Here is an 18,968-nt window from a genome sequence, read left to right on the forward strand (position 1 = left end):
TCACACTTCACAGACTAAGAGCAAAGAGTTTTTTTAGTTGCTCAAAATACAATATTTTCATTCAATGTCATTCAAGAAACTAGTGATGAGCATAATTGAAGATGGCAATAGTCATAAAACTCAGCATCGCAACTGCTAGAATTAGTATGAAAAATAATGAGAAAAATGCTCAGAAGAAACTTAATTTCAGTTATTGTATTACAAACAATGAAGAAAATTAGGAAATCTATTTGGATTTCATTGATATCCTATTACACTACCTTTTCCAGATACCACACCCACTATCACCCCACTCCACTGTTACCTGTTTTATTTACATTTAAGTAACTACTCTGCCAGACCACTTATTTTTTAAATGAGCATTCTTGTTTATAGTGCACTCATGTGCAAAAGGAGAAATATGAGCTGTGAGGAAATTTAGTGAGATTCTTTCTTCTTTCTTTTTCTTTCTTTCTTTGGCTTGGCTTCGCGGACGAAGATTTATGGAGGGGGTAAAAAGTCCACGTCAGCTGCAGGCTCGTTTGTGGCTGACCAGTCCGATGCGGGACAGGCAGACACGATTGCAGCGGTTGCAAGGGAAAATTGGTTGGTTGGGGTTGGGTGTTGGGTTTTTCCTCCTTTGCCTTTTGTCAGTGAGGTGGGCTCTGCGGTCTTCTTCAAAGGAGGCTGCTGCCCGCCAAACTGTGAGGCGCCAAGATGCACGGTTTGAGGCGTTATCAGCCCACTGGCGGTGGTCAATGTGGCAGGCACCAAGAGATTTCTTTAGGCAGTCCTTGTACCTTTTCTTTGGTGCACCTCTGTCACGGTGGCCAGTGGAGAGTAGTGAGATAATATTCAAACAATTAACCAAAACATTTATTGAAGCACCCCATTTGTTGTCAACCATGTTCATACTATAATATTTTTTTTAAAATACCTTCCAAAATTAAACACCGTCCAGAAACCAGATATCTATTTATATATTATACCTCTAAGATTATATGCAGAGCTGCCAATGCTTCTCCCATAAATAACCAAATGATAAGGTTCAGATTTCTCCATATTTGATCTCAAGAAGTAACTGTTCTGCCAATGGATGATTAAGCCCTGATTCTATCAATCGCATCCATAATGGGTAACTATGCCTACCAAGTAAAGCAACCATTTTTTTGGCTATGGAAATGCCCACAATGCCTCGACGCAGTCAAGTTTTGGTTTCTTTTGCACTTCCCTCCTACCGACTACATTTTAAAAAAAATTTGTTAGGCAAAGCGTAAAGAAAACAAGGCTTTTAGTTAAATGTGCGGTGCAGCCGCACCCACCCCAAGAATGACTGAACTTAACCTGTCTTCTTTGCAAAAGGACTAGCTATCACAATGAAAGTACCACAACATCCAACTAAATAATGCAAGTAAAAACGTTTATACAGAATATATTCCTTCTAAAGGCCATTGTGAGAAGTGAGAAGCTTTTCAAAATGTGCTGTAGAAACATGGTTGTTGGGTCCATAAATTCATTCAAAACAGAACTTCAAAATATGCTTTTTTAAAACCAAAAAGTGTCCTTTTAAAAATTTGATCTGAAAAGCAACTTAAGAGCTATGCTGTTCTAAAACTACACAAGTTTTCATTTTAAAGGGACAAGGTTCCCTTTAAAGGGCATGTGTATATTTTTAAAATAATCTGCTGAGAAGGGGTAGCATACCATAACCAAATTTAAATGAGTGAAAGGATAGAGAGAGATCCCGCAATTTTAGTCTTCAAAGAAAACATCTTCCGATTGCATTCATACATTTTGGAAAGATTTTATCTCAGCCAAAATTACGACGAATCACGATTCTTTGCTTTATTTTAAACGGATGTACGCATTCTTAGCAGTACAAGTATTTCTTCTTGTGAACTGCCTCAAATATTTAGCATCACAATGTTCTCAGCAGTGTTAATACTTACACTGAGAAATGATACATAAAGCACTTCCAACCGCTGGGTCTCTCTAAGAAGTTATACACATCTCCCTGCACGCTAGTCTTGGTCAAGTAAGGACGGTAAAAGCGGGTCGACGAATTGTTTTTCGGCGTCTCCGAAGTGGATATGGATGCGCCGTTTCTGCGAAGAGTTGAATCATTCCTGTCTGCCTCTGGATTACATGGAATTCCCGATCCATTATAAACCATGGAATCTTCCTGCTCGAGAGAAACCGGGGAATAGGAAGTGTCAGTTTGCAATTGTCCAAAAGCACCGCAAACGCTTACAGATTCTCAGCAACTTACCTGTTCCTGAAGACTATACATGGGAAATCCGTCAGCTTCATTATTGGAATACGACATCCCGGCCAATTACTTTTGGTTTTCTGTGCATTTCTTCATTCAAACGACAAGAAAAAGAGGTGCAGTTTATCCCGCAAATATAATCCGTCCTAACAGCACTGCTGTTCTCGAGTCGTGGCGAATCAATCCTTCAAATCACAGCTCAATGCACTGAAAGAGAGATTAAAAAAAATGAAAGAACAAATCTTGTTTCTTCCCCCAGTGATCACACAAGCCATTGAAAGGTCAGAATGAGAAATGAAAGCAGCTGTTTCGTGAAGGGCTGGAATCAGATAAAACTTTAATCCATTCGAATGAACGAAAGGAAAAGAACAGCGTGGGGTATATGACTATCAAGATTAAATTCAACCATTCACGTCTTTTGAAAACTGCTGGATACACTTCCACAATTCACTTGATGTTGTTTAAAAAACGACGCCTTCTATCAGGTGCGAGAACCAAGTGAACAGTTTCTTGTGTTTAGGAACTTTGCACTTGCGGCAAACCTGCTTTAGAGCAAAGCGAGCGAACTGCTAAAGGATCTCAGTGGGTCAGGCAGGCAGCATCCGTGGAGACAAGCGTTTCGGCCTGAGATTGACACGGGTTTCCTTTTCTTTTTTAAAACAAGTACCCATTCTGATGCAATCAATGCGTTATCTCAGGTTATCTCCTTTCAATCGAAGTTTTTCAAACTGTCTCCGACTCCATTCGGGGAAATAGAACCTGATTGAGTTGCAGCGACTACGATTTTACCTGCAGCAGTTGAGGAGGTGCGAGCGGAGCAAGCGAGCCTGCTCAATATTGACATGGTGTGTGGCTGATCTGACAGGCAGCGTGCGCATGAGCGCCGGTTCCCTTCATCAATGCAAGATGATCCGGACACAGAGAGAGAACACCTCTCCAAGAACCCTGAACTCACCGCTCGCGGTACTCATGCACGCCTGCTTCAGCTCACAGCTGAACGATGATGTTCAGAGAATCCTGAAGCCGCGGTGCGAGTGGCTGGTGCAACACCGCTGGCTCATGGACGCGTACCTGCTCCAAACATCCACAGTGGAGTCGTTCATGCACACTGGAGCCAGGAACTTCCGATAGACTTTGGACCAAGTTCTCAGGGGTTTTTTTTTAGGTGCGAATTGCGAAAAATAGGCATCTGGTTTTAATTGGGCGGAATCATGGTTAAACTTTCTAGCTCTATAAGTCTGCTTCCGTCCACCGATCTCGCGTTGATTTCCCGATCATGAGTGATTTACTGTTGACTGCTACATCGCCAAATATTCTGCAATCAACGAGTTAACCAGGTGAATAGTTGGTACATGCAAATCACACATCTCAAACAGAATAAGAATGATAAGATTCCTGTGATAGGTGCCAAATTGCACCGTAAAGATGAAATCAGCCACAGTTTATTGCTTCCATTCCAGATATCTATGCAGTCAATAGACAGGAAAGAATTTTGGCCTAATGTGCGGTAGAAAAGTTGACTGGCATGGGTGAATTCAGCCAAAGGGTCTGTTTCCTACTGTATAATTCTATCACTCTAGTTCCTGTTAAAAAAGAGTATATGTGGTCCATAATTATTGGACAAGACAGAGTCTGCCTGGTTTTCACCTTCTGGTGGCCATATTCTGATTTCTTTTTGGCTATGGGGTTACCATCTCCTAGTTCCTGCAATACAGGAAACATTATGTAAGCCCTGTAGAGAATCTGCTTCTAAAAAGTAGGAAACAACATAAATTCATGCAGCTGCAGGCATTTCTTGCACACCTGGATTGCCAACCTATGGTTTGCACCTGTATCTCATTGAAAGATGTTAAATAAACTCCTTGGATCTGCTGATGGCTTGTTTAATCGATGTGAACTATGTCAAACAGCAGACTTTTTTACTTAATCCCTAAAACAAATACACCAAATGTAATTTATTTGAGTTTAAGGTGAATTAAACTCTTAATCAAAATAAATCTAAATGTTAACTATCTATATATGTAATAAATATTAAATAGAAAACACCCAAATAATGTACCAATATGTGTTTAACCCAGACATTAAGTGTATTCAGTTTCTCTGGATTTGTGTTGTTTGAAAAATAATCTCCCTCCTCTCCTCCAAATTACAGCCGTCACCACATTCTCGCCTTCATTCCTTTTGCAATATTTGCAGAGTCTGATTGCAATTGGGACTGCAAAGAGGCAAGGGTCATCTTGTGCACATAATAATAGTTCAAAGCACACCTACACATATTTTTAACTACTACATAATTATAGTTTGTGTATTGTCTTTGGGAATATTGATCCATATCTCTAAAATTGGAATTCAATATTTATGTAGAAATTCTTGGTATATAGGTTCGCAAAGTAGGCATTCCAATATTCAGTTGCAAAAGAACTGTAGACGACAGTCCTTCCCCACAATGTCTATGCATTCACTGCAATGAGCTTCAGTACTCAGCCTATATTCCTGCAGCTTGGAATGTGCCAGTCAGCAGCATTCCCATATACATCTCATTGCATTGTACTGGAAGACCAACAAGTTTTGACATCTTTCACCAAGATGATTATTTTCCAAAAGCACTAAATGTCCATCACCACATGTGTCCCTGGGAACAGATTGTAGATTTGAGAATCCTATAATGCAGGTGCTCAGAATGAACTGTGACAAGGCGTCCTTCTCCAGACCCTCTTTTCAGATACACAGTCAACAAAGAGGTAGACTTGTCATTGCAGTTATCCTAAGGGAAGCTTGCATGGGCAGTGAGTTTCCAAATTGACATGGAAGGATCTTCTAACCACCAGCCAAGCAAGAGCTTGGTGCTTGTTGGCAAGTTTTGGCAATAAGGCATTCTTCCAAATAATATGGACAGTCTGCTCAGTAACCAGCCTGCAGGATCAATTGTGTATTTGTTGCAGTGTGTGCAGGATTTTCCCATGAAAAACACTGCCTATGAGACGTGGTATGAGATATTTTTCTTTAGAACTTTTTCTAGGAAGGATAAATAGAATGACACTGACCAGCTGACTGAGATGTTGCACAAGCAATGGAACCAGCCCTATCCTCTGCAACTTTGGGGACAAGTATGACCTCAGCATGTAGGTTGCCTGTGTACTTAGCTCCAAGTGCAGCTTTATACAACCACAAGAAAGCTGGTCCATCAGGATGATGGTGATTTTAGGTTGCTTTTACTCATCTGTCTTATTCCATCTTGGATCTCCAGATTAACCTGTAAATGGCTTAGGATGGAGATGTGGGGAGACAGTCATGTAAAATGACTGCTTAGATTGGTTTCCAGTGCCAAATTCTATGAGCAGTATCCTTCTCAGGCAGGATTCCTTTCAGTCAATGATGAAGCAAACCCCCAGAGCTGCTTATTCATGATTAATCATCGATGTTTTCATGCTCAATTAGGCTTAATCATAACTAAAACTGAAAATAAAGTTGAATCAGAGGAAACTCTGAATGAAGAAGAAAGGACTTGGCAAGAACCATTTCATATCAGCGAACAAGATTATCTGTTGTGCTGAGAATTTCTATTTCTTCTTACGTGAAGCATCATGAACAGAGTACATAAAAAAAATCATAAACCCTCATTTTTCTCATAAATCAATCTGTACTTTTACAAATAGAGATATATTTTGTTCACTTAACTCATATGCCTATCTATGCATGTTCATACATTTATTTAAAATATTGTGGATTTTAAAAAAAATACCAACAAGGAGGTAGAAAAATGCCAAGCAAACTAAAGTGCTATATACTATATGTCTTTCCGTTCAATATAGTTGTTTGCAATTTAGCAGGAAAAGGGCAGTGCTCACTTATAGATTTCCAAAAAATCTGTTTCAAAATAACTCTTTGTGGTGTGGAATACCTTTGTCAAAACATCACATTTCTGTTTGGAATATATTCATGGGGGCCCCTGACATCCAGCTGTAATCTATCCAAACTTAACGAGCAGACAGCAAACCATTGAAGGGAAGAGCACAACTTTAATTAACCTTATAATTATTGAACAGAACACTAAATAAAGAGAAATAAATAATGACATGTCATAAACTAACAAACATATAATGTTTGATTGGTTAACAATCAATATGCAGGTGATGTTCACAATGCACTGCAATCTTGACTGCACCTTCTCCCACATTTGTTCTGATCATAAGGTGATTCATATCAGTGCCTCTTGGATGTCTCAATTTTTCATTGCTATAATATCTGATGTGCCTCTCCACTCTGTCGATTTCCCACACTTCAATTTTCATACCCTTCTCCCACCGGAATAAAGAGCGTTCCCCTTGTACTCACATTCCACTCCCAAGCTCTATTAACTATTCTCAATACTTCCACCACCTTCAATATAACCATTTTCAATAACTTCCTTCCCCCTTCAATATAATTCCACCATCCTATTTTGCCTCCCCACACTTTCAGCGCAGTTAGCGTGACTCTATGACAGCGGTTCAAATCTGGTGCTATCTGTAAAAAGTTTGTTTGTTAAGTTCTCCCCTTGACCTACATGGGTGCTCTGGTTTTCTCCCAAAACTACAGTGCTGTAGGTTGATTGGGTGTAATTGGGCAACATGGGTTTCAATGGCCAGAATTAACTTCTACTGTGTTTTAAGTCGAATTTTTATTAAAAAACTAAATGAGCATATTCCGAAGGAACTGCTCACTCCACAATACTCTTGAGCACTTCTCTGTTTCTACCAACGCCCTCAGATTTCTTGCAGATTTCCATACAACTGTCAGAATCGTTTCCTTCTATTTTGCATAACATCTTCCACACAACTGGACCTCAAATGTCTTCAGATTCCCCAACTATCGTGTTTCTCTGCAACAAATGTCAGGGTTGACTAATGTAATGTTTTCTACATACCCAAAGATTACAGCCCATGGGATCTGGTGCAATTTGGCAAGTTGGATCCAAAACTGGCTTGGGGGTAGGGAGTAGGATGTAGGAGGCAGAGGGTAATGGTGAGGGGATACTTTTGTGATTGAATGCCTGTGCCGGTGTCCAGTGGTGTTTCACAGAATTAACGGTTAGGAATCTTACCTTTTTAAATCCACGTTGAGAACTTAGATGTGAATGTACGATATATAATTAGAAAGTATCCAGATGAGACAAAAATCAGCAGGGCCTGTTGATAGCAAGGAGCATAGTTGACAACTACAGAATTATTGATCAGTAGATAAGATGGGTAGAGCAATGACAGATGGAATTTAATCCTGGTGTGAGGTGATTACTCTGAAGGGACTATTAATAGTAGGAAGTACAGAGGGACCTTGTGTACATGTCGAAGACTCCTTGAAAATGCAAGCAAAGACTTTTTCACCCAAAAGTTGGTTGGAATCTGGAATGCACAGCTTGAAGAGGTGACAGGAGCAACTACTCTCATAACATATTGCCAAGACTTAGAAGACTTATTGTATCAGTATATAAGGGTGGGGTGTATGTGGTGTCTAGGTAGGGGTAGCACCTCTGGTAGGAGGGGGGGGGTCTTCCATGCTCTTTTCAGGCAGCTTGTTCACCTTTGGTCCCCACTGGTGCTCAGCTCTCACCTGGGGCTCCAAGTAGCTGATGCACACGCAGCAGACACACCCTGATAAACCGTCTCAGCAGATGGGCTAAACAGGTGAGGGTAGCCGACGGGTCTTCGACCCTTGGTGAGGTAGGGGATCTGTCTATCCTAGCATGTGAAGTCTGGCCCTGGCAGATTGAGCGGAAGAGACTGATTAATGGTTCAACAGTCAAGAAGGTCAGTCCAGGAGGTATTATGGAATGCCAAGACACTTAGATGTCCTGGTCTTCTACTGCAGAAAGAGAGGTCTCCAGCCATAACGGTTGTCTGTGCCACTGGATCAAGGTCTCTTCTGCCGAGAGAGTAGGATCACCCCTGTGCAACGGCTGTTCCACTTAAAACTCCATCACACACAGGTTTATTCTTTTTTATTATTATTGTGTCTTTTTCAACTCAAAGGACTACCAATAACAATATAAGGATACTTAATGGTCAGCAGGGAAAAGATGGGGCAAAGGCCTGTTTTGGTGCCATAAGACTATGGCTGTGGTTTTCAAACTGCCCCCCAAACTCACATTCCACCTTAAGCAATCTCTATGTTATAAGTGCTCTCTGACTAGTAAGGGATTGCTTAAGGTGGTATGTGGGTGGAAAAAAAAGTTTGAAAACACTGTTTTAATTGTACCTAATTGACTCATTATGTGAATGGTTTTGTAACGCCAAAGGAAATGGGTCAATGACAATTTTTCTCAAGCAAAATATTTCATAAACAATTGGGTCTAGAGCAGTGGTTTTCAACCTTCTCTATGTTGGAAAAACAAAACCCACAACTTTGCTTGAAGTTTCTGTCCAGTGAACAAGGGTTCTCCTGACTTTTCTGTTATCTGTCGATTTAAATTTTCCTTCCACTTCCACCCTGATTTCTCTGTCTTTCCACTCTATGATTCACCATCAAAGTCAAATTTTATTTGATACTAACATTAAATTAACAATTTCAGACAATGATTTTTCTAAATCTAATGCAAGGTTATCAACCTGAAATATTAGTTTTGTTTCTCTCCACAGAAATGCATTTTCTGGTTTTATTTCACATTTCTATTGTTTTGCCTCCAGTTTGTATCTTCCTCTTCAGCATTTTAATTTGATCTGGGTCTTTTTTATGTATGTTCTAATATCCTTTTATAACAAACATTATAGCACAGTATAGGTCCTTCGGTCTGTGATGTTGTGCCAACCTATATAAACCCCAATCCTTTCCTACCTCACAGCCTTACATCCACGTACCTATCTAAGAGTCTTTTAAATAGCTCTATTGTGCCAGCCTCCACCTCCACCCTCACCAGGCATACCACTTTCAGATAAAAAGCTTATCTGATTCTCCTCTATACTTTCTTCCACTCACCTTAAACAGATGATCTTTGGTATTTGCTAGAGAGAAGGTGCGGACTCCCACCCTATCTACGCCTCTCCTATTTCTATTAAGTCACCTCTCATCCTGCATTACTTTAAAGAGAAAAACCCCAAGCCCATATGTTCTTGATTTCAGGGAACATCTTCTCTGCACCCTTTCTAAAGCTTCCATAACCTTCCTATATTGAGGCAACTAGAACTGAACAGAATAATCCAAATGTGGCCAAAACAGAGTTTGATAGATCTGTAACATTACATGACAGCATTTGAGCTCAACCCACCGACTAATGGAGTCCACATGCCTTCTTAACCACCCTATCAACTTGCCTGGCAAACTTGAGAGCTCAATTGACTTGGATCCAAGATCCCTATGTTCCTCCACACTGCTAAGAATCCTGCCATTATCCACACCCCTCCTTTCACGTTTCCATTTTCCTTAGCCCCTATCTCTTCGGTCCTGATTTGCAACTATTCTAGTTTAAGTGAATCGATAAAGTAGGTGGCCATGGTTCCCAATCATTATTTATTTTCTGATTTAACCATGCTTTCACCTTTTGCTGCACTTACTAGAATGCTCTCTCCTGATTCTGCTCTCACCAGGTGGTTGAGGATACCGCGTTGGACTTGTTACCCGTCAAGGTTACATCTGGTGCATCCCAAAAGATATTTTTTTTAAATTCCCGATCACTTCACTTTCATACTCTTCATGCTATCTTTGTGCAAGAGGTCATGGGGCCGGAAAGTACTTTCTGCGTTATCTATTGACCCAAAGGCGGTTGCCAAATCCTCAAATGACAAACGACTTACAGAGGCTCATTTTGCCTTTAAATTTATGAACATTGCAATGCAAACATTGCCCTGCAGGTCAGGATTTGAGTTCGACGCCATAAAATTATCAGAATTTACGGCACATCCATATGAATCCTGCTTTTGCCACCTCGCTGCTTCCATCTCCTCAAAGTGACCTCACTGCCACCGCATCCCTTGAACGAAGGGCTCGAGGCCGACACGCTTTGGCCTGCTGTGCTTTTACTCCAACCGCAGTTTCGGCTGACCTTCTCGCAAGCCCCATGCCCAAAATCTGCTGCACCTCCATTTGCCCATTATCCTCCCTGCGGTGAGCGGGCGCGGGCGCTGACAGGCCCCGCGGAGCCCGGTGCATTGTGGGCTGTTGGAGGACAAGCTGATGGCGGCTGGGCGGGCGGCAGGACGCGGCTTGGTGGCGTTGACGATCGTGCGCCGGCCAATTCCGCCCTTCCGAGGCATTGCTTTCCATTCAACGACCCTTTCCTTCACCTCTCCCCTTCCAGCCAAAGGTAATGGGAAAAATGGGGGTGGGGGTGGGGGTGGGGGTGCAGAGAAGAGGGGCTGCTCCTGGTTTAAAATCAAGCGGGCCTCAGTCAACCAGTCTGTTCCTGGAGAACCTGGGGCTTGGCTGGCAAACTCTTTGATGGAAGGAGGTTGATGACTAAAGTTTATTTTCAAATTATAATGCTCTGTGATGTGAATAATTCAGATTTTGATTGTTGTTTTCATGTTTTGCACCAACGCCTAGAATGGTTTGGGATTTGGTTTGAGGGGGTTGCTCCCCTCAGTTAACGTGGAGCGCTTAGTAGGGTTAAAAATAAATAATCTGTTGCATCCCATTCTCCTTCATTGGAACCAGATCATTGGATTTTTTTAAAAAAAGTCAGTGTTACAGTTATCACAGAATCTTGGGGGTGGGAAGACGGGTGTCCTGTGACTGCAGTCTTGGAACCTATGCACAATTAAAATCTTCCAAGTGGAGCAAAAGAGATAGTTATAGGTATCTGAAATACAACAAAATGTTGGATTGTTGACGAGAACCATATCAGTAACAAAGCAAACAAAAAAATGACACAGTAAGCCGTGGCAAGAGCTATTCGTGAAAAGAAAATTACAAGTGGAAGATTGGTGAATAAAGTAAAATACAAAAAAAAATTCCAAAAGAAAGTTGAAAGTTGGATTTGCATTAGGCGCCGTGATAGAACGTAAAAGCCTTTTTGTGGCGTGCCCCATTGCTTTGGACGGGCCGCTCTTCAGATGTTGGAAAGGGGTACAGTGAGAAAGGAAGATAAAGATTTCAGAGTTCTGGTTCGGTTGGACTTTGGAGTGCCAAGTGAAATTCAATCTAGAAAAAGTTAAAGAGTGCAACTGAGACCAGGAATATGCTTTTAAATTACCAAGTCTGGAAGAGCAGAAAGATCTTTGTGTGCAATTTCAGTAACTTCAAGCAGATATGTTGGTTAATATTATTTAAGGTAATATACAAACCAGTTTTGGATGATCTCGTGCTTAGGGAGGGAGCCAGTCAGAAATACAACATGTACTTCTATTCACTAAAGCTTAGAACATAAGAGCAAAGAAGTCATGACAGAAATGCATAAACCAGATCAGAGTACTGTGCAGAGCTCCAGTCGAATAATTATTAGAGCACTAGTAAACGGTGCAGTGGTCTGCAGGGCTGGAGAATTGTTGCCATAAAAAGAGACTATCGGCTGAGGGCTGTTTATATTAGAACAAATGAGACTGAGATGTTTAAGATTATGAGAGAGTAAAAAGTAAATGCATTTACAAGCAGTGAGAACATTAAGGGGGTTGGAGGGTAAATTTAATTGTTGGACGATTAGAGGGAAGGAAAAACTTTAATTCAGCAAATGAAGGTGGGTACTCATTGTCCACATCATATTTACCACATGGAATAAACAGCAGAATAAATACTTGAAGGACTATATTTCTAAATAAAGTTATGAGGAGTAGGACAGGAAATGTGATTAATCTAGATAGTCTGTTGCGGGTGGCATTGCTATGACCACCTTCTGTACTCTTACTTCCTTGTAAGATTTCATGAAGGTAATGGTCTTTAAGTGGGTAGTCACTATACTTAAAAGCAATTACAGACGTACTGGTAAATCCACAATAGCAGATGAATTGGTGATAATGGAAGCAGAGAAGTTAATTTGTAGATGACTATTTTTCGATTTATTCTTAATCCTGTTGTTTTTGAATAGCTTGGTTATTAATTCCTGAGGGCCAAATTTACATTTGATGTGCCAAAAATCAGAAATATTTTATTGTCATATTTTTGAAGGTCAAATGCATACAAGATTATCCTTGTGTGAAAAGTTCTTCAAATTATTATTTGTAATATTGGAATAAACTGATGTTCGTGATTTGATTATTCATGCACCTCAATATTTGTGCAAATAATGAATTTCTTAGCAAAAATTACATTGCAAAATCAAAAATGTGAAGTTTTTTTTGTTTTTTGCTTTCATGTTGTCTCCTGTTGAAAATATTTTTTTTTAAATTTACCTAAAAAATGTTTCATTATTTTCTATTTCATTCTAATTTTGTTGAATCTTTCAGCTTCAATAAACGAACCTAGAACAACTTTAAAAGAAAAACAAAGGAGAGAGGTAATGATTGTTCATTTCTCCATTGTGTTAAGTAATTAAAACCATAGAATTTGCATCGCAGGAAAGAATAGTTCCTAATCCTTGGATGTTTTTTTAAAATTTAGACATACAGCACGATGACAGGCCATTTCAGCCCACAAGACCGTGGCGCTCTATTTACACCCCATTAAACCACATCCCTGGTACGTTTTGAATGGTGGGAGGGAACTGGAGCCCATGCAGACAGGGGGAGAACATGCCAACTCCTTACAGACAGCGCGGGATTCGAACCCAGATCTGGTTCTGATCACTGGCGCTATAAAAGCATTGCACTAACCGCTACGCCAACCATGCTGCCCTTTTTTCTTTGTAGTTTTCCTTCATAGTTTCTAGAATTTTTGACTCAATAGTTACTATATCATATGAAATTTGATAATATTTAAGGTAATATACAAACCAGTTTTGGATGATCTCATGCTTAGGGAGGGAGCCAGTCAGAAACACAACAGAATAGCAAGTCTGGTGCATTAATATAGAACAGTGAACACAAAGCTACCTGTGTTAGATGATGTCCCTTGCACATTTACCTGGAGAAGATTCACTTGCATTGTGCTAAGGCTCAAGTTCAAAAGGAAAAATATCCCTTTTCCTATCTATGTCATTGGCACCAACGTGGACCACAACATCTGATACTCACCCTTCTGCTTGAGAATACAGTGGACTTAATCTGGCACTTGGGTGGCAACATATCAACTGGGAGTTTTGATCCTGTCACAGAACCTCCTAACTTCCTTAACTATCAAATCCCAAATTACTATAGCTCTCCTCTTCTTCCCCTTCCCTTCTGAGGTGAAGGGCAATACCCTGTGCCAGAGAACTGACCACTGCAACTTGTCCTTGGTTGATTGTTCCCCTCAACAGGATCCAAAGCAGTACTTTTATTGTTGAGGGGAATGGCCACAATGGCACTGACTGCCTATCCCGTTTCCCTCTCCTAATGGTCACCCTGTTATCTGTCTCTTGCCTCTTTGATGTGACTATCTTCTTATAGCTTCTGTCTATCACCCCCCCCCACCCCCCCCCCCCCCCCCGCCTACCAAATTATCTGGAGTTCATCTAGCTTCAGTTCCCAAACGTGGTCTGTAAGGAGCTACAGGTGGATGAACATCTTGCCGGTATAGTCATCAGTGACCTGTGCTGCTCCAGATTTCCCACATCCTGCAATTGGAGCATACCACTGCCCTAGCTGCCACTTCCACTACCTACTCTGGGTTATTATGAAAATATTTTACCCGACCATATCCTCAGCCACTGCTTACCAAAGCATCTCAAGGAAAAGTCTCTCTCATTGCTCCAAAAATGGCCAGTTATTGTTCTTGTTTAGTGCAATATTATTGCAGTTATATATTAAGGTAAATACAGTCAAATTATTTAATTCAAATACCCCACAAAATAAGTTATCAAAGTTAACATTTATTGAGAGTACATACATGACATCACATAAACCCTGAGATTCTTTTTCCTTTGGGCCAGGCAAAATTTCTACCTATGGGTAACTACACTTTCAAGAAAAATATACAAATATAAAGAAAGAAATGTACACAAACTGTGCAAATACAGAAAAAAAAACAAATATTCAGTAATAAATGATGTGCAAAGTAAGAGTCCTTAAATCTCTGACTGAGATTGATGTTTAGGAGTCAAATGGTGGAGGAGTAGCGACTGAACCTGGTGGGATGAGTCCTGCGGCACCTATGCCTCTTTCCTGACGGCAGCAGCGGGAACAGGGCGTGTTCTGGGTTGTATAGATCCTTGATGATTGCTGCTGCTCTCCAACAGCAGCATTCCTTGTAGATTTTCTCGATGGTGGGGAGAGGTTTGTCTATGATGTATTGGGCTGTGTCTACTACCTTTTTCAGGGCTTTTTGTTCATTGTGTTAGTGCTCCCATTAGTGCGATGTAACTGGTTAGCACACTTTACACATCAGTAGAAGATTGCCAAGGTTTTCAATGTCATACTGAACCTCCACAAACTCTTCAGGAAGTAGAGGCACTGATGTGCTTTCTTCACGATGCCATGACTGTGTTAGGTCCAGGAAAGGTATGGATTTGGAGCCCAAGATCCCTCTATTCATCCACACTATTAAGCATCCAACCATTAACCCTGGACTCAGCCTTCTGGTTTGACCTTCCAAAATGCAAGACCTCATACTTATCCAGATTGAGATCCACCTGTCACTTTTCCATCCAAATCGCTATCCTGTCTATATCTTTTTGTAAACTATGACAACCTTCATCTCCATCCAAAACTCCTCTAACCTTCGTATCATGTGCAAACTTACTGACCCATCCTTCTGATTCTTCATCTAGGTCATTGATAAAAATCACAAAGAGTGGTGATCCAGAACAGATCTCTGTGGAACTCCACATTTGCTAGTCTCCAGTCCTCCAGCACCATAGCCATTGCACAGTAATATTAGTTTAGTATGTTATTTAAAACACAAATTTCACCTTGTGTAGCAAAACAAATAATTTTGTCTTTTCACCGAAAGAATTGTTTGTAATTTTTTTAAATTTTGGAGAAGCACAGAATCATTAACATTATCTGGATTTATATACTTAACTGTACATGTCGAACTGAAGAAGTTGTCTCTTTCAAAATATAATGAAGAGGATCACTTTCAAATCTTGGCTATTCTTTCTGGAAAATGCACAAATGGGGAGGAATGGATTTTAAAAATGTAATTATTTTTAGAGAAAAAATTCTACCTTATCCCTCTCACTGGTGATATTGATTGTCTTGTCGCTGAAGATGATAACTACTTGAACAGGTTGAACATTGTCTAAGTGCTCATACTCTCCATCGCCGGTCTACTGTGCTTGTAATTTGCACAATGTACAGGCTTATCTTCATGAATTCACCAAGATTTCTGTAGAATTGCACCCAAATTTGTCCTTTATCACCTGAAAGTGCAGGGACAGCTTGGAAATTTGGTCTTTATGGACATACTGCCTCTGAACGCTCTCCAAGTTATGTACTTTCCTTCCTTTGGTTTGACTCATTGTGTCCAGATTAAAATCCTGTATGTCCTTCAGAAACATTTTCTCATGGAAGCATTTTCTCCTTACTGTCTGCCGTTTAAGTGGACAGCTCAATGACAGGTCCTCATTTCTTTAATGGGCAACTGAAATCCACACCCTGAAAATGAAGAACATATCCTTTGATTAGTGTAACATTATGCACAGTCTTAATGATAATGTAGCATTTTATTGTCTTTATTCTGTCAAAATGTGATCAGTAAAATGTATGATCTTTAAAAAAAAAATATTTATCTTATATTGTAGCCTACACCTCCAAGGAATGAAAAGATGGGAGTGGACCAAAATTGGTGTAATGTGTACCCAACTGCTGCATCTTTTAAACCTTCGGTTGTGCCTCTTCCTATTCGCATGGGGTATCCAGTAAAGAGAGGCATGCCACCAGACAAAACAGGAAACCTGGAGCTTATAAAAGTATGCATAACCTCATTTTATTAAATATAGCTGGTCTAACTCTGATCCATAATCAGCAATAAACCATTAATAAATATTTCCAGTCAAAAGAATTCAGAAAAAAATTTGTACTCAAACATTTAATTCAATACCTTGAAATACCTCTAGAAAATATAATAATGTTTACAGATTCTTCTCCCTGGCTGGGATGCCTGCCTTTATTGTACTTTAACTGTTTCATTTTCATAAGAATATGCTAAAAATATAACATTTATGTCACACCTTTACTAAAAACTACAACTTTTGTACATTTAAAATGGAGATCCTATATCTTGCTTAGATTCCATTATATACCATATAGATTGTCTCAATGCCATCTGAATTTTACAGCAGTCATTCTCAATTTTGTTTTGCCTATGGCCCCCTTAGGACTCTGCTCAGTTTATCGGCCCCCTTCCCTGTGAAGCAGTCAAGTTTAGTCGGTTTCTTCTGTACTTCCCTCCTACCAATTACACAAAAAACATTTTATGATTTTAGTCCATGGTAAAAGTTCCATTATTGTCACATAATACTAAATTTAGAATGTAACATACTGAAATTCTTTAACTTTTGCTTATCATAAGGCAGAGAGAGTCGCCACTTTGTACAGTGCCCCTCACAGGCCCTCCTTAAATGTACTGTGCCCCCCCCCCCCCCCCCCCCCCGTTGAGAATGGCTGATCAAATTAAAGATATCTCTCAGTTTAAAACTTCTCTAGAGTAACAAAATATCACAAATCCCGGATGAAAGCATTTGACTTCTGACCCAGTTTAGACCTCTATCACCAAATTACATCTAGTGATGCATTTTCATCAATTTTCTTTGGATAAAACGTGTTTACCAGGTCTGAGGACCTGATATTCAAACACCTTTTTCCTCAAATACCAAAGATAGATGTATTGAAGACATTGAAATTTCAAGATTGACACCTGTTTTTGCAAAGAGACAGCTCCTGAGATGTGAGAAATGATCCATATTTTCCAAGTCTTGCTATTTGTTGTTGGTGAGTAGTGTTGTGCATCAGTATAGTTGATGGAGAACGTTTGTCTTGCAGATATTGAGTGTAAAGGCATATGTACATGTAAGTGAAGTAGTCAGAAATTGTTTGGAGAATAGCCTCATAAAACAAACACACATCTCTGTGTACTGCAACTCAACTAATGTGATTCTGGTGTTTTAACTCTGGATTATATCTGCTATACACGTGAACACTTTTACAAATGGAGGGACTCCGCAGGCTGGCAGTGTCTGGGCAGGAGGCTGCATCAAGTGAAAAGGGGATTGATGATATTGCCTATATTGAAGGGGAAAGAAGGTGATGAGGACTGAGGTGAGAGGGTGCAGGCAGGTGGGAGAGGTGGGGATACAGGGAGAAGGAAAGTTGGAGAGAAAAGTCAGTAGGCGTAGATAAAGAAGAAATGGAAAGAAAGAGAGAGGAGGGAGTTGCCTGAAATGAGGACAATTGGCATTATTGCCCTTTGGTTTAAAGGCTGACCCTTGCACCTAATTTCTTCCCATAAGCTGCCTGACCCACCGACCTCCTCTAGTTGCTCACTGATGGCTCGAGATTCCAGCCTGCTTCTCTGAGCCGACATCCAACCGTTCGGTGTCTGTCTTCACGGCTGGTTCTGAGCTCGGTTATTACCAAACTGGTGCCAGCAGCATCAGAGCCCCACATGGGCAAGTCAGGTGTTGAATTTTTTTTCAACTTGTGATATCAAAAATAGTTTCAGAACTTTGGATGTGAGATACTGGACCTGCATAACCTCCTAAAGTGTAGTTTTTGCTCAGTTAATTAATTCCAGTGTAAAGTAAAAAAAATAATTCACTAAAAAGTGATCAATTGAATCCAAATTTATTGCACAAGCACAAAATAGGAACCGTGAATGTTGTGGAGATAAACATGGATGACATTATTCAAAGTAAATGACTAAATATTTTGAATTTGCTTGATCTACTTTTAGAAATAAGTCTTTCATTCTGTAGATAATGTGTACGCTAGCTATTATTAGAGTGTAGGGTCTCCTAGACTAAACTTTAAGCTTAATTTATAATCTTGATCTTCTTATCTTTGTTCTTCAACAATATAACTTGCAGTGTTTCCACAATATTTTTGGTTATACGTTGCTTCCCAAGCTGCATATTGCCATTTTATGAGGGCCATCTTTGCTACTCATAAACTTGTATTAATTGCAAATTAATGTAAGAGCTATAAGGATTTTTCTGTTTCAAAATTTCTTTCAGATTCCAAATTTTTTACATCTTACTCCCCCTGCAATAAAGAACCACTGTGCAGCTTTGAAAGGTAGGGTTTTTTTGTGTGTATCAGGTTAAACATCTAATTTTCAGTTGGTTATTGTAAGGTTAATTAATTTGGCAGAGTACTTCCTTTGCCACAGTTATTTGTCAATTCCATAGCCAAATACAGTACAATTCTGATTATCCAAAATCAGATTCTCCGAAATCCTCAGTTATCCAAAATTTTCTCGGAGCTGAACTGACCTCTCAGGTTGAAAAAAATTCACTCGGCATGAAATTAGAACGAAGATTGTCCTTGTTTCAGGTAGCTCCTTCCCCTCCCTCTTTCCATTCTTTTTACCTTCCCCTATTGACTTTTCTTTCAAACTGCGTGTCACTGTCTGCCATCTGCAAGCGGTCAGAATAATCCTTGTCACGGCAACATCAAGGAGAGTGGCCTGGGCAGGAGCAGGACTTCGGGCTCAGTGGCGTTCCCTCCCCTCCCGTCCCTCCTATCCCTTTCCCTTCTTGTCACACTGGAGCTCCCAACGCCGACTCTGAACCCTCCCCTTG

At 40.2% G+C, this 18,968-nt stretch overlaps 2 protein-coding genes across 5 annotated transcripts in view; one reads left to right on the forward strand and one right to left on the reverse strand.

The window, feature by feature from the left end:
• The window catches only part of LOC138746044 (potassium voltage-gated channel subfamily KQT member 1-like), a 325,548-nt gene extending 315,039 nt beyond the window's left edge, over positions 1 to 10,509 (reverse strand). Inside the window, exons 1-3 of the mRNA XM_069903760.1 lie at positions 9,775 to 10,509; positions 2,249 to 2,455; positions 1,929 to 2,161 (exon numbers count right to left, since the gene is read on the reverse strand). Coding sequence (XP_069759861.1) covers positions 1,929 to 2,161; positions 2,249 to 2,305 — 290 coding nt within the window. The 5' untranslated portion in view covers positions 2,306 to 2,455; positions 9,775 to 10,509. The remainder of the gene's footprint in view (positions 1 to 1,928; positions 2,162 to 2,248; positions 2,456 to 9,774) is intronic.
• Positions 10,083 to 18,968, forward strand: part of mrps35 (mitochondrial ribosomal protein S35) — a 33,564-nt gene continuing 24,678 nt past the window's right edge. For 2 of the 4 annotated variants that reach the window (XM_069903779.1, XM_069903780.1), the window contains exons 1-4: positions 10,083 to 10,523; positions 12,598 to 12,647; positions 15,972 to 16,139; positions 18,402 to 18,462. In XM_069903779.1, coding sequence (XP_069759880.1) covers positions 10,394 to 10,523; positions 12,598 to 12,647; positions 15,972 to 16,139; positions 18,402 to 18,462 — 409 coding nt within the window. In that variant the 5' untranslated portion in view covers positions 10,083 to 10,393. The remainder of the gene's footprint in view (positions 10,524 to 12,597; positions 12,648 to 15,971; positions 16,140 to 18,401; positions 18,463 to 18,968) is intronic. The other 2 variants (XM_069903778.1, XM_069903781.1) reach the window with 2 other exon arrangements.

The sequence above is a fragment of the Narcine bancroftii genome, chromosome 11 (genome assembly GCF_036971445.1).
Source record: "Narcine bancroftii isolate sNarBan1 chromosome 11, sNarBan1.hap1, whole genome shotgun sequence".
Classification (NCBI taxonomy): domain Eukaryota; kingdom Metazoa; phylum Chordata; class Chondrichthyes; order Torpediniformes; family Narcinidae; genus Narcine; species Narcine bancroftii.